The 15,905-nt window shown below is 43.8% G+C and overlaps 1 protein-coding gene across 7 annotated transcripts in view; it reads right to left on the bottom strand.

Annotated features, from left to right (window-relative positions):
* The window catches only part of TNNT3 (troponin T3, fast skeletal type), a 60,965-nt gene that overhangs the window by 6,236 nt on the left and 38,824 nt on the right, over positions 1-15,905 (bottom strand). For 6 of the 7 annotated variants that reach the window (XM_061610152.1, XM_061610150.1, XM_061610155.1 and 3 more), the window contains 8 exons: positions 11,441-11,468; positions 8,935-8,980; positions 8,543-8,659; positions 7,488-7,565; positions 7,062-7,175; positions 5,900-6,009; positions 4,041-4,131; positions 2,919-2,959 (listed from right to left, as the gene is read on the bottom strand). In XM_061610152.1, coding sequence (XP_061466136.1) covers positions 2,919-2,959; positions 4,041-4,131; positions 5,900-6,009; positions 7,062-7,175; positions 7,488-7,565; positions 8,543-8,659; positions 8,935-8,980; positions 11,441-11,468 — 625 coding nt within the window. The remainder of the gene's footprint in view (positions 1-2,918; positions 2,960-4,040; positions 4,132-5,899; positions 6,010-7,061; positions 7,176-7,487; positions 7,566-8,542; positions 8,660-8,934; positions 8,981-11,440; positions 11,469-15,905) is intronic. The other variant, XM_061610154.1, reaches the window with a different exon arrangement.

Here is a 15,905-nt window from a genome sequence, read left to right as displayed (position 1 = left end):
CTGGATACATTTCGCCGAGCCTTAAAAACTTGGCTCTTTGGACAGGCCTTTGGGATCTCCGGGGTGGGCTAATTTTTCAGTGACTGTTTATTGTTTCTGTGAAAATTGTTTACTGATTGCCCTATATAGTTTTACGCCTGCATTAGTGTTGACTGCATTGTATTTTATTCTGTAATTATTGTATTTTATTGAATTTTAATATGTACGCCGCCTAGAGTGGCTTCGGCCAGATAGGCGACACAAAAATTAAATTTATTATTATTATTATTACTGTGCTACCGCATAGGAAGAAGCCAAGGAGAAGCTGCTATTGTATTCTTCTATAATGTATGAGGGGGTCCTATAGAAATGTACAAACAAAAATCTGGGTCTTGTGAGCCCTGATCAGATGCACTACCTGTTTTCATCAGGTAATCTACTTGATACTATGCTCTGCATAGCTAGCCAAAGTAAGAGGCCCCAAAGGGTGAAGGAAGGAAATATTAGAGAGAGAAGCATTATGGGAATTCCAAACCAGCTCCCAAACTCTGATCATTTCTATGGTTTTCTCATTTTTGGTCAGAGGGGTGCTATATTTTGAGTCATGACAGAAGTCAAAGACTGAATATCCTGCTCAAGGAAATTTTAAAAAACAGCAGGATAAAGTATCTTAGTAATTAATTATGCTGTTGCTTACAGTATCTTGCCTACTATTCCAGTTTCTCTGGTTGCAACATGGCATATGTTCCCCAGCCCCTAGAAATACCATGAGAAAACAAGATTGTTGTTCTAACAGACCCCTGCCAAATTCAGTGTAGTTAAAATTCTTCATTACCCACTTCACATTATTCTGAGAAAACTCGGGAGTCCTAGCATCGGCTGCCCACCAATATGATTTTCTGTACTTTGAAATGCACTGTATTTAAACCAAAAAGGAGTTCACATTTCCTCCTTATCCACCATTTTGGACTTCCTTGGCAAGCAGAAGCAAAAGAGACTCTGACACCAGAAGCAACGGAAAGACATAACAAAGGGCAGCTGGGCCACTGGATATACAGTACTTACTTGCAGGTATTCAAAATCTGCTTTGTGGAAATTGAGTTCCCCAATGGCTGTTGGGCTTCCCTCTCAAACCAAGGAACCAATTCAGCTTTGCTCGTCAGCCTAGCCCAGTCTTTCCCAACTAGTGGTCCACCAGATGTTGTTGGACCACAACTCCCATCAGCCTCAGCCAGCATTGCCAATAGTCAGGAAAGATGGACATTGTGGTCCAACAACATCTGGTGCCCACTAGTTGGGAAACGCTGGCCTAGCCTCAGTGCTTGGGACTTACATTCATTGCTAAACCTGCAATTAGTTGAAGACAACAGGCCTGGTGCTCACTCACCTGGGCAACAAAGAGTGGCAAGGAAGAGCTGGATGTTGGTTGCTGTCACTCTAATAACAATGCTTTCTTTCAGTCCTTCCTTCTTGCTCATCATGTCTTTTCTTTTTAAGAACTTTGTCCTGTTGCCTTGCTCGTTTCCCTTCTATGCTATTCCCATCTTCCCCTGTCCCACCCCGGTTCTCATGTTAAAAGCAATTCCCCCATTTATATTTCTAACACAAACATTAAAACGCTGTAAGAATTGGTTTGCTGGATCAAACCCAAGGTCCATCCAATTCGACAGTGTTTCCAGCAGGAGCCAGATGGATGCATCTGGGAAGTTCACATGCAGAGCCCTACATTAACCTTGTCTTTCTGACTTCACATCCAGTTACCATTCTGGACTCTTAGTAAGACCATGATATGGGCAAACTTAAAAGCGTCTTCTGAACTGGTCACTGCTGCTCACGAGTCTCGCATTTTCAGAAACGTGGAATATGCCCCATGGATAAATTTGAAGGCTGCAGCCCTGATCCTGTAGAAAGAATTCTACTGAAAGAAGCTGGTACAGAACGCGGCGGCATGCTTGATTACGCATAGCCGTCGCTGGGATCTAATCACCCCAGTGTTATTAGATCTTCACCGGTTACCAGTTGTCTACCGGGCCCAATTCAAGGTGTTGGTGTTGACCTTTAAAACCCTATACGGTTTCGGCCCAGTATATCTGAAGGAACGCCTCCAGAATCACCGATTGTGCCGCCTGACGAGATCAGCCTCGCAAGACCTTCTCTCGGTCCCACCGGTGAGAACAGCTAGGCTGGTACGGACCAGAGAGAGGGCATTCTCTGTTGTGGCCCCCACCCTCTGGAACTCTCTCCCTTTCGATCTCAGACATGCTCCCTCCCTGTCTAGCTATCGCCGAGCCTTGAAGACCTGGCTGTTCAGGCAGGCCTACAAGATTGGGACAGATTAACTTATGTTACAATTGAATTAATGAATGGTTTTTTAGCTTAAAATTTGATTATGTTGATGTATATGTATTGTTTTTATTCTTGTTGTTCGTCGCCTAGAGTGTCCCTAACCCGGACAGATAGGCGGCTGAAAAATAAAATTTATTATTTATTATTATATTTATTATTTTTCTCACAGATACTGTGTTTCTGTAGCAATGTTCTAACTCTGTAAAGCAGGTACCCAAGACAACCGCCAGGCTCAAGACTTCTCTGCTGATCCTGCCTTCATTCCAGTCCCTCTATTTTGTTGCCATTATCCAGGTAACCTTCAGGATGCCTGAATCCAGAGGCTCAAAGATCCAGAGGCATAGCAAGTATACTATACAGTGAGTGACACTGCACCCCTATTCAGTTGCTTAACTTGCTCTGAGTGAATGAGAAAAAAGAACAGCACCACATCCAAGGCTCAACCTCTTCCTCTCTGTGCCAAGACCTGAGTGCCAGCCTGCTGTCTTTCTCTGTGAAACTGGAGCACCCAAACTCTCAGCATGCAGAAGGCTCATGCATGCAAACAGCCTTTTATGCTGCTTTTGTCATTTGGGCAAACTCTTTGTACTTACAACTTGGACAGTGCCTCCACCCTGCAACGTAGTGATAAAATCTAAGAGAGATCAAGATAATTACATTGGCTTTGGGGTACTTCTCAAATCCAGATGTTTGCCATATGTACTCAGAAAGAGGTAAATGGTCCAAAACACTTAAGTCTCTTTGGTCCCTGATCTATCACATCTTGTGAGGAAAATTCAAACAATCACATTAACGTTCTAGCAGAGGGAGTTCATTAACAAATGGTCTATTCTTATATACCTTCAAAGAACAGAATTTAAGTATTGTAGAACATAGTTTGCAAATCTGTCCAGCTCCTCTCTTCCCTCACCCCCAGCTGTCCTCTGTTTTCAGGCTCAACTCACTTACATGCACTGGGCATAAGGAGAGTACCAATCTGTACATGTATAGTCCAGTGTACATAGGCCAGATAAAGTGTGACTGGACTGCATATTCTTTGATTCTACACATGTACAGGGTGATTTCTCTTTTTTTCACAGGTCATGCTCACAGTTTGTACAGAAATTTGGATTTTTTTTCCTGCTCAATGTGATCATCCACACGCCCCTTTTTTTAAAAATCAAGGCAGATATCATGTAGAGTTAGCAAGACAAAAGAAGAGACAGTGCTGGTTTCTCTGCCTATATGAATACAGGTGAGGGAGAGAACATGACCACCCATGGGTAATAGGAGCAGGTGACAACGGAATAGGGTTCAACATGAGAAGACTCCTAGATATTTCTGTCCCGTGCTGAACAGTGCTGACAGACCTATAGGGATACGTGGCTCCCTTTCTTGGTTTCTGTGATGGAAAATAAAACCATGAAATTAGGCATTTTTAAAGGCACTTTACGATGGAGACAGGCAAATTCATAGATCTGACTAAAATCCTGTTCATTCTCTCTTTTCAGGAGTATCATGAAGAAATAACTTCTTTTCCCTTGCTGGAAAGCCAAAAACTACTCTGAATGAATACTTTCAAAGTCAAATGAAATGTAAATCCCACTGACAAGCATTCAGAGTGATATGTGGGATTTTATGGTCCTCAGAATGTGCTTCTTCCAAGAGTATCACAACCAATTTCCACTTTAGGTTTGGACATAAGCAGAATGATAACCATCTCATTTGTTACTCACATCATATTTTTCTCTCTTCATCTTCTCTAAAAACTCATACTTCTCTGTTTCCAGTTGATATAACCAGTCCCACAACTCCTTGGCTTTATCCCTGTGTATTGGTGAAGAAGCAGAAAGGGGATAACAGTTGAAGTTCACATATCACATCTTCTGTAGGCCCTAAAGCACTAGTAGCCATAAGGCAAAGTTTCATACAGTATGCTGGCTGGGGCTGATGGGAATTGTAGTTCAAACCATCTGGAGGGTCCCAAGCTGGTGGGGGATGCAGTAGGGAGCCGCCACATTTATACAAATATGGGATCTTTGAGATGTTGTTAACCAATAATAGTTCATATAAACTAATATCATTATATAGCTAGGACAACAATGATATGCTTGAGAGCATTGCAAATATTGGCAGTTTGGTGTTGATATCAAAGGGAGGATTGTACCATACTTGTGGCTTCCCTAATCCAAACTTCATCACTGTTTGATTACGCTAGATTTTGCCGGCAATTCTTTTTTGTTCCTGAAAAATATTCAGGCCATTTTCACAAGTGACCTTTTTTCATTTTCTGTATCTGTAAATCAAATCTAAAACTTTCATTATCTATTTGATTTAGTTGTCTCGCTTGTGATCCAGCCTGCATCGACAAGTGACTCACACAGATTAATAGGTATTCATGGTGTAAAAACAGCCTCACACTATGATCCTAAGCATGCATACTTAGACATAAGTTCCACTGAAATCAAATGGCATACCTTGCATGGTCTATCAGCTCTTTATACCCTGTTTTTTTATTATTTAAACTTCCAATTCCCTAACAAACTCAGGTGAATTAAAGAGGGGCAGCCAGGAAGGACACTGTGAAAATCTAAACCTAATCCTTGGGCTAGTGAACAAACATGTAATTAAACACCATTAATCACTACATTGTTGTAGCTAGAATGTATCTGTCATGGGTGAACTTACATTCACTCTAGGAATGCAATCTAGCCCAGATGACTTTGGCTTCTGTAGGAGAACTTCGCAACTTTGACTTCTATTGGAGAACATTAAGCATCTTGTTTCTGACAGTGGCCAATCAAATGGTTCTTGGAAGCCCACAAGCGGGACAAAAGGGCAATTGCCTTCTCACATTGTTCATCGGCAACTGGTCTGCCGTCTCTGATATTGGAGGGCATGTATAGCCATCGTGACCAGTAGCCATAGACAGCCCTATCTTTCATGAATTTGTCCAATCCCTTTTTAAAGCCGTCTAAGTTGGTAGTAATCACTACATCCTGTGGTAGCAGATTCCATAGGTTAACTGTGTGGTGTGTGAAGAAACACTTAATTTTGTCTATCTCCCACCATTCAGCTTCATTGGATGACACTGGATTCTAGTATTACGAGAGGGAGAGAAAAAATTATCTGCATCCTAATTAATAGCAGAATGTTATCTTCTCTAAATAAGGCCTTCCAATAATCCCACCATGAAGCCACTTCAGCCAACAGAAACACTCAAACAAACCTGGTTGGTGCTGACCTATAACAGAGCTTTTGTGGAATGCCCTCCTTGATGTGTCTGTCTTTCCCATTACTTACATTCATGAGGAATTTAAAAACAGTCCTGTTCACTCAGGCATTTGATGACTGAAAGATACTGTTCCTGGCAACACTCAAATGATTACCTGTGATTATTTCTAGATGTTCTTAATGTTTTCAAATGTTTTGAATATGTTTTTATTTTATTTGTCTTGTTTTACTACTTTGTTGTTTGCTGTCCTGCGCTCCTTTGGGAGGAAGGGCGGAATAGAAATTTAATGAATAAATAAATAAACTCGACTCTTTCCATTCCATACAACCCCAAGCTATCTGATACCAGAAAGCATTTTACCTCAGTTTGTCTTCACTAAGGTGGTCAATGTTTAGGGGTTTGCGCCTTTCTGCCAGGACCTTCTTCTTCAATTCCCTTGCAGTTTGTTTCTTTCCTCTTTTTTGATCAGCCTGTGAAAAAAGTTTTCAGAATATCACAGGGGTGCATCTATGTAGGAATTCAAACCTACTGAAGGAAGCATAGCTGCCCAGCAGAGGAGAAAGTGGGAACTGGGTGTGCTCCAGAGCAATCATTCTCAACTCATGAGGCAAGTTCCCCTAAGGCACGAATGGCTAACTTGCTTTTGCTCAAGGGCCACATTCACCCTTAGCCCACCTCCCTCTAGGGGCCACATGCCAGCTCGTGAGTATGGCAGTCTCATCCTCTTGCATGCACACACAGCCCACCCCCTTCAGCTGGTCCATCCAGATCAGCTGAGGAGAAGGGTTCTTGCCCCTCCCATTCATCAAATGATCAATCTGATGACCAAGGAGGGGACAATTTTCATCAGCGGCTCACCACATGAAGCAGCCACAAAGAGACCTTAAGGTTCCCAGTTAGAGGCATATAGCTTGCTTACCATTCTCAGACCCTGGACTGAGCCCACCCACTTCTGGACAGGAGGGATAATAGAGCTTCTTTTTTCAGTCAAGCCTTACTCAAGGAACAAAGTCTTCCTAAACTCTGATAAGCTCCTGTATCTTTTGGTCCAGACATGCTGCCTGATCCTGCCTCCTGATCTGCCCTTTGCTCATGACTTGCCCTTCAGTCCTGAGTTCTTGCTTGCTTCGAAATCCTGTCTCTTGGTTTGCCCTTCAGTTCTGATTTGCTCTTTGGTCTTCACTACTGACTTCAGACCCAGCATCAGCACCCAACATGGTGGGGCAAATGCTGGGGTCCCAGAGCCCTGCAGGGCTGCCATGAAAAAAAGTTGCTAGTATCTCTATAGAAGAAAACCAAAGCCCTAATGGCTATGCATGGAAACTGAAGCTTCCTTGACTTCTCTTGAACGCTAAAGGTCTTTTGAGCTCTTACCAATGTGGAACGAGAGAATTCCTAGCAGCTGATGAGACCATTTATGAGATTTTAGGGAATTCTAACTAGGTGAATTTTCAAATAAGCAATGCCACAGTTGCGTGCCAGTTACTACATTTCCATTTCCTCAGCCAAGCATTAGATTTACCTTAGCCAAATAGCTGCTGTAATTGGCACCCATGGAGGTCAGAGCCTTCTTCTTCTTCAGGTCATCTTCAGCCCTTCTCTTGGCATCTTCCTCCTCTCTTCTTGCCTTCTCCTCCTATGAAAGTACAATAGCCAGCATCAGACATGGGAATCACAAGTGTAGAACACACAGTCTGAGACTTGTCAACTCTTTTTGGTTAGACCATCATTCCCCAGACTGGTGCCCCCAGATGTTTTGGGCTGCAGCTCCCCATCAGCCCTAGCTAGCACAGCCATGGTAAACTGTAGGATGGAGCAAAGAGTAGACTGTAGGATGGAGTAAACAGCATTAGAAGAATTCTGCCTGCAGAAGGCTCTTAATTAATTGATAAACCTGTTTTTACAACACAAGGAAGTATCAAGGAGAACAAAATACGGGCAGACTCACAGCAAGCCTGGACTGGCGCTCCTTTTCCTTGTCAGCCCGGATTCTTTGCTGGTCAGCCCTTTCCGCTCTACGCTTCTCCTGTTCATTGCATGTAAAAGAAGAGGCAATTAGAAGTTTCATTATGACTCTGGTCATGCAGTTGACCTAACGTCTGCCTCATCCATCATTTGAAAGAAGACATTTCCCTGAGACTGAAACAGTCCAAATCAGTCCATATGTGATCCCATACAAATGGTCAGTGTATCCCTATATAAGATCTCTCCACCTGGGGTCTGCATTACCCACATGTGTGTGGTAAAACTTTTGTCTGTATTCATCCCAAAACACTTGCACTTAAGCTGATAAAATGGTAAAACAGTACCTCTGCCTCTGAGGACAGTTGAGACGACAACACCCATTTGCATTCTAGGCTTTAGGCCCTTTTTCAGATGAAAAAATAGTACAAGGATCAAATTTTCCCTTACTCAACACAACAATAACTTCATTAGAAGTCCAGTTGTGTGGTATTCCTTCCAGCCTAACAAAAAAGCCACTAGCTTGGATAAAGTGTAGAGATACACTTGCTGTTCTGCCAGTTCCAGGGCATCTCCACATCTCTTTTCTGAAAATGGGGGCAAATGATGCTAGTCAAGCTCTGCCCCTTTTTACAGTGAAGTCTGGTGAGATCAGCTTGAGTGCATTTTTAAAAAATTCAGCTTCAGTTCGCAACTGGTCGGTAGATAAGCCCATTGCCCCTCCGGGTGTGGCCAATGGAAGCACTTTGCAGCAGGCAACTAGTGTGCCCACAACCAAAGATGTGAATAGCTTTTAAGAATTCACTCCTCACACACTTTTTGTTAGAGCGTGGGGGTGGTTCATTGGGTTGTACCCAGAGTAAACTCACTGAAATCAAAGGACTTAAGTTAGTCATGTCCATTGAGTCCAGTGGGTCTTCGCTTAGCATGACTTAGTTGGATATAACCATTGAATATTTTGTGTCCATTAAAACTAAGTTGTGAGACTCTTAAGCAGCAATACATTGTCTTCTTGGTGAAGACATGATTGTGGAGACGTACGATTCTTTCTTTAAGGCCTAGCAGTTCTTCCTCTTCCTTCTTCCGAGCTTCAAAGTGATTATCAATCAAGGCTTGAAGCTCAACCAGGTCTTTGTTCTGCCTCTTCTTTTGGATGTCCTGGAGAAAGAAAAAGAAGATGTGATGGTGGCTATGATGACAACAGTAACAATAGGACTATTTGGATTCTTCCACTCAAGAATCCTTCCATATCCCCATAAATTAAAACCCCAAATACTCATTTCCTCTCATGATTAGGAATGTACTAAGAAATGTCTTCATGGTTGAGATGGAGGGCCTATTTTTTCTTAACCCTCTTGGCTAAAGTATAATAAAGGTTTACAGGGGCCAGAAGTAGGACAAGAGCTGTGTTGAAAGGAACGAGCAATACTTACATCAAAGTCTACTTTCTCCCCCTCTGGGATTTTAGGAGCAGTCATCCTTTGGGGAAAGAGAAATAAAACATATAAAGTTCAGAGGTAAACGTTCATGAAAGTGGTGATGCTGTTGGAAAGAACTGTTCACAAGAAAATATAACTCAAAACAAGGTTATCAGAACACCAACTGGGAAAAGCATAAGCGTAGTGACACCTTAGAGCCAGGGTGTCAAACTCAAAAGGGTAGAAGGGCCAATTTCACCTTCCAGCAGATGTCCAAAGGCACCTCCAAATGTTTCCCTGTTACAAAATGTGTGTTCCACCTATTTCAACACCAAACCATCAATTCCATCTCAACAGTATATTAACGTTTACAGCATGAATACAATAATCAAGACAGAGTTGAATTTTTTTTGGTCTACTAAAAGCCTTAGCTCCATAGAGATGTGGATGGATCAGTTTGGGTGACTTATGACAGAGATGGTGTGGGCTGGATTGGACATCCCTAAAAGACTTGATTAGGTCCTTAGTCTTTAAGTTTGACATCCCTATCTTACAAAATAGCTGATTTACTGTGATATCTTCTTTGTAAGTAACAGATACATTTCCTTTACCATGTCAAACCTCATGCCACAATAACTCATTTAATCTCCATTTCAGAGCTGGGGAACCTGTGGCTCTTCATATTGCTGGACTACTATTTATTTATTTATTAAATTTATATCCCACCCTTCTACCCAGATGGAGCCCAGGACAGCAGACAAAAACACGAAAAGCACTTTTCAACATCTTAAAATATTTCTCCTTATTCCTGACCATTGGCCATGTTGGCTGGGGATGATGGGAATTCAACAACATCTGAAGGGCCACTGGTTTACTGCCCCCACTCTTAAGCTGTTACTGACTTGCTCTTTGTCAAAGGTTGTCTCTCTTAATCTATGTGACTCATTCCCTAGCCCTATTACTCACATCTTTATATGCTTGGATGGCATTGTCATTCTAACTCTCACTGCTCTGTGCCACCTTTTCTCCCTTGCCCTGCATAGTCCTTCCTACCTTCTTCCATGCTTCAGTACATCTGGAATATCCTCCCTTTTATGTTATTCAGCCCATCTCCCTCTCCCCTATTCAATCACTTCTCAAAGTCTACTTTTCCCACAGATGTTGTCATGGGCCACTGTACACTCCCCATCTATGTAATATGCTCCCCAGTAAGGTCCGCCTGGCACCTTCATTGTCATCTTTTTGGCACCAGGTAAAGTTGTACCTTTTTTCTCAGGCATTTGATAGACTGAGATGATGTTTTGTTTTAATATGCTGCCAAACCTTCCTGTGAGGGTGCTATTGCTATTATTTTGTTGTTGTTCATTGTTATGTTTTATACTGTTTTGTTTTTGTTTTAACATTGCGCAAGTTGCTTGGGAATCTTCAGGTGTCAAGCAACTAATAAATAAATAAATATTTAACACTGTATGTGACTACTTAATCCAAAACTGTCCCCCCTCATCACAGCTTCTTTTCTCACTTTTCTTCATTCTATGCACTCTGGACATGGACTGTGAAACTGTACCTTGCTAAGTGCATGGCATTATAAGACTACATTCAGATGTGGGGTTTATTGCATTATTTTTCCTGATTATAATGCCAGTGCTTCTGTCCCAATTTCTAATGTTCCTTTCATGCTACAGTACCTGTTGCATTATGGAACTGTGTTTTTTTCATCAATATACCACCATGTCACACTAAATTTCATTTACACCAGTGGACATAGTGTGACACCACAACAGCAGATGCCTTCAGACATTGTTTGTTTGTTTATTCAATTTATATCCTGCCCTTTCTCCTAGTAGGAACCCAGGGCAGCCCCCACCTCCATCTTTTATGCACATGTGAGCTTCTGTATGCTGGAATACTGCCCCAAATTTCATTACGTGACTGGTGGTGATGTGATCCCAAGAAAACCATGGGAAAAATAGAACACCTAACTCCCACAATTTTCCAGGTTAGCGGAGTTGCAGACAGATATTTTCTGGAAGCAATGAACATGGAAATGAACACGAAATTTCCACTTGATTCCACTAAGTTTCCAGAAGTGGCTTTTATATTGTGTGAAAGATCACATAAAACACAAAAGTAAAAAGATAAAGAAACAGGAGAACAGATTAAAGTGCTGTCTGAATGCAGCCTAAAAGTGTCTTTGGACCTCCAGATGTTGCTGGACTACATCTCTCAACACCGCTGACCTCTGGGGCTGATGGGAGTTGAGTTCAACAATGACTGGAGGGCCATAGTTTCCCAATGAAAAATTCTGAAGAAATACAACCAGTTGAGCGTGCACTTCTGCATTCAATTGGCAGAACTTCCCAGTGGTGTTCAAAGGATATCTTCATATTTCACCACTAGGGGAGACATGATAGCCAGCTAAATGCGAAAATCACTGCACATCTGAATGAAGCCATCTCCAATTTGTACAAGAATTACTTATAAAAACTGGCATATTAAATATCTGCAAGTACACACTTACGGTGGTAGTATAACTCTGGGCTTCTTCTCTAAATATAGCAATCCAGGAAGAAAAAAGAAAGCAAGGAGAGAAAAGACAATATTAGAACAACAATATGTCCTAGTCTGGTCTCACACTTGATTGAGACACACTTCTTGGCAGAACAGTCTTACTTGGAAGTAAAACAGTATACAAAAATGAAACAAGAGCTTGCATGAAAGCTCCACCATAGCATCTGGAAGGGAGCAACTTCCTTTCATGTACTGTGTCTTAATTCTCAAAACCTGAATGTCTTTTATAACCACATGCTATGTATGAATTCAAAGAATTCTGTTATACAATGCTCTCTCTGTGCTGCCTTTGTTCACTTTAAGGTGAGATTTCAGCAATAAAAAGCTCAGGGCCTAGTTGGGCACTGTCTGGAAACACATTCTAATTTAAGGAGCTGTGAACATTCTGATTCTGAATTTACAAGGCAAATAATATGAAAAATCAAGCTTGTTATGTCACCCATTTAGCCCAGGCAGGGCTATTTGTTTTTAGGCAATAACAGTGAGGTAAAATAAATTGTTAAGTAAAACTCTTCCTTTCCCTACTATCCAACTCAAGACAAAATTCCCAAGTATCAGCTTTAAATTGAAAAACTGTAAATGTCTGCTTTGGAATGTGACAAGGCTGAATAAGAATTGCCTGGGGTTGTTCTAAACTAGTAAAGATAAAAACACTGGAAATTGGACCATTGGTCTCACCTGAAGGGTGATTTTCCTATGAGGACGGACATCACAACGAGTAAAACATTGAGGGTTTTAGCTCCACCTATCGTGCGAAGGCAAGAATGTCTTTGAAGTCAAGACTAGGGGCGTCAGGCCCCTCCCACTCTCCAGTTCATTCGCAGCGAGTCTAAGGAGAGATATCTAAAATACAAGAACAAGGCCAACAGGCCTGGCAGCAGGAAAATAACACAATAGTACCATGCATAGTAACATGACTCCAACATAGCGGTACAACAGAACTAGAAGTCTTGACTTCACTTTTAAATTTAAATATAATAGCATAACAGTAATATAGGACACATCAGAAAATATATAGTCATCCTCCAACTGGGAGGGTCGTGATGTCCGTCCTCATAGGAAAATCACCCTTCAGGTGAGACCAATGGTCCATTTTCCCTATGAGTCCGGCCATCACAACGGGATGTACCCCAGCAGCCCAAACAGGGAGGGACCACCCACGTATTAATCATCATTAAGAACCTGTTGCAATACTCGTCTGCCAAAAGAAGCGTCAGCAGAGGCATAGCGATCAATTTTATAATGCCTTATAAACGAGTGTGGGGTAGACCAGATTGCAGCCCTACAAATATCGGCAACAGGAGCATTAGTGGCAAAAGCAGCCGAAGTGGCAGCTGACCTGGTAGAATGAGCCGTTATACTAGCTGGAACTGACAGCTTCAGAGACTCATATGCTAAAGTAATACATGCCCTTAACCAACGGGATAAGGTAGGATTGGAAACTTTATGCCCCACAGACCTTGGATGAAAGGATACAAACAGAGACTCAGTTCGTCGTATATCCTGGGTCCTAGACAGGTAGGTCTTGAGAGCCCTCCGGACATCCAACGAATGCCAAGCCTTCTCGAGAGGATGGGTAGGATTCGGGCAAAAGGAAGGCAAAACAATGTCCTGGTTGCAATGGAACACTGAATCAACCTTGGAACGGAAGGAAGGATCAGTTTTCAGTACAACAGAATCCTTATGGAAGACGCAGAGATGGCGAGCGGAAGACAATGCGCCCAACTCCGAAACTCGTCTAGCAGATGTGATTGCGATCAGGAACAAGACCTTGAAGGACAGTATACGAAGAGGCACAGTCCTGATGGGTTCAAACGGAGGGCGTTGCAAAGCCTGCAGAACCTTCGGCAAACTCCATGAGGGAAACCGATGGACAACAGCCGGAGAACGTAGGGCGACTCCCCTCAAAAAACGTTTGATGAACGGATGTGAGGAAATATGATCTCCAGGAGAGGACACTGAGAGAATGGACGACAGAGTGGACGCATGTCGACGTAGAGTGTTGGGTCGAAGTCCCATCATAAAGCCGCTATGGAGAAATTGGAGCACCTGATGCACAGTGGCCTGAGATGGATCATGGTGGTGGGACTGACACCACTTGGAGAAAGCCACCCAGGTATGTTGATAAATACGGGTGGTAGATGGTCTTCTCGAGGCCAAAATAATATCAATCACAGCGTCAGACAGTCCAGCTGACCTCAAATGTCCCCGTTCAAACGCCACGCTGTTAGATTGAACCAAGTAGGATCCTGGTGCAGTACTGGACCCTGGGATAGGAGGTCTGGCCTGACTGGAAGTGTCCAAGGATCCATCACTGACATTGCCAGGAGATCTGAAAACCACAGTCGGCGTGGCCAGAATGGTGCTATCAGAACCAGCTGTGACCTTTCGGTTCGCGCCTCCTACAAGGTTTTGGCTAGCAATGGTATGGGAGGAAAGGCGTACAATGGACCGTCTGGCCACGGAGTTGTCAGAGCATCCACTGCTTCTGCTGTTGAGTCCAGGTATCGGGCAAAGTACCTGGGAAGCTGGCAATTGCGACTGGAGGCAAACAGGTCTACTGATAGGGCACCGAACCGACACTGGAGACAATGGAAAATGGCTGGATGAAGTTTCCATTCTCCCGGAAAGACCTGTTGTCTGCTGAGCCAGTCTGCTGTCACATTCCAAATCCCTCTGAGGTGCTCTGCTTTCAGGGATTGTAGATGTTGTTCTGCCCAGACAAAGATGAGGGAGGCTAAGTCCTGCAGAGGACGAGACCTGGTGCTCCCCTGTCTGTTCAAATGTGATTTTACACACGTGTTGTCTGTTCGAATGAGCACATGATGCAAAGGGAACAGAGACTGAAAATGACATAGAGCTAAGTGGACAGCCTTTAGTTCCAGCCAGTTGATGCTTTGTGATTGCTCTGTGTTGGACCAAACCCCCTGAACGTACTGGGAGTTGCAGTGGGCTCCCCAACCTATGAGGCTGGCATCTGTGGTTACAACGGTTCTGCGGGGTTCTCTGAACGACGTGCCCTTGGAGAGGTGTTGAACCTTGGTCCACCAGCGGAAGGAGAGGCGCAGTGCGGGGCTCAAGCGAACTTTGCGATGGTTGGAGCTGGCAATGTCTTTTTGAAAAGGCAACAGAATCCACTGAAGGGGCCGAGTGTGGGCTTGAGCCCATGGCACAATGTGGATTGTAGATATAAACATCCCGAGCGCTCTGGCGAGCAGCATGACGTCTGCGGATGTTTGTTGCATCAGGGACCTTGCGATGCTTGTGATGGCAGTGATGCGATCTGGAGCCAAGAAGGCCATTGCCTGCAGGGTGTCCAACATTGCCCCTAGATGTAGTAGGCATTGGGTTGGTTGGAGATGGCTTTTGTCGAAGTTGACAAGCCAGCCGTAGGCCTGCAAAACATTGAGGGTGATCATTAAGTGATGATGAGCCAGCTCCTCAGACTTGGCCCGTATTAACAGATCATCCAGATATGGGTAGATATGAACCCCTTGGGTCCGGAGGTAAGCCACTAGGATGAGTAGCACCTTGGTAAACACTCTTGGAGCAGAGGAGAGGCCGAATGGCATCGCTCTATATTGAAAATGCTGGTGGCCAAAAGCAAACCGAAGAAACTTTCTGTGGGCTATGCAAATAGGCACATAGAGATACGCTTCCTTAAGGTCGATAGAAGCCAGGAAGTCTCCTTCATGCAGACTCTCCGTAATGGAGTGGAGTGATTCCATTTTGAACCTGCGATATGTTACAAAACGGTTGACAAACTTGAGGTCCAATACCGCCCTCCATGATAAATCTCGTTTTGGCACAGCAAATAGGAGGGAGTACACCCCTTCCGACCTCTCAGTTGTGGGAACTGGCTCTATCGCCGCTATGTCCAAGAGGTGGTGTATAGCTGTCTGCATAATGTTGTGCCTGGCTGGTGCCCTTGGGCAAGGAGACGGGTGGAATCTGTCTGATGGGGTTGCCCAGAACTCTATGGTATAACCATAACTGAAAAGGTCCCTGATCCAGGAGACCTTAGTAAGGCGCAGCCATCGACCTCCAAAATTAAGTAATCTGCCACCTATGGGGAGGGCGTTAAGACTACTTGCGTAGGCGAGGACCTCCCTTATATGAGGACGATGAGTTGCCCCTGCGCCCTTGGTACTGACCTCTGCCCTGGAAGCGTCGGTTCCAGGAGCCCCTGAATGCGTTGGGGTCATAGGGTCTGAAGTCGCGGCCTCGTCCTCCTGGCCGCGTTCCTCGAAAGGGCTGGTTAGAACGGAAGGAAGGGAATCGCCTGAAAGGCCTGTGGTCGCTGTTCTTGACTGTGGCCAGAACCGGTTTGTGGGCGTCTTTTGGATCAACCAGCACTGCCTTTAGACCTTCCTCGCCGAAGAGTAGAGATCCGGAGTAAGGAGCCCTGGACAGAT

This window comes from Rhineura floridana, chromosome 2 (assembly GCF_030035675.1).
Source record: "Rhineura floridana isolate rRhiFlo1 chromosome 2, rRhiFlo1.hap2, whole genome shotgun sequence".
NCBI classification, from domain to species: domain Eukaryota; kingdom Metazoa; phylum Chordata; class Lepidosauria; order Squamata; family Rhineuridae; genus Rhineura; species Rhineura floridana.
This window is presented reverse-complemented; position numbering and strand designations above follow the sequence as displayed.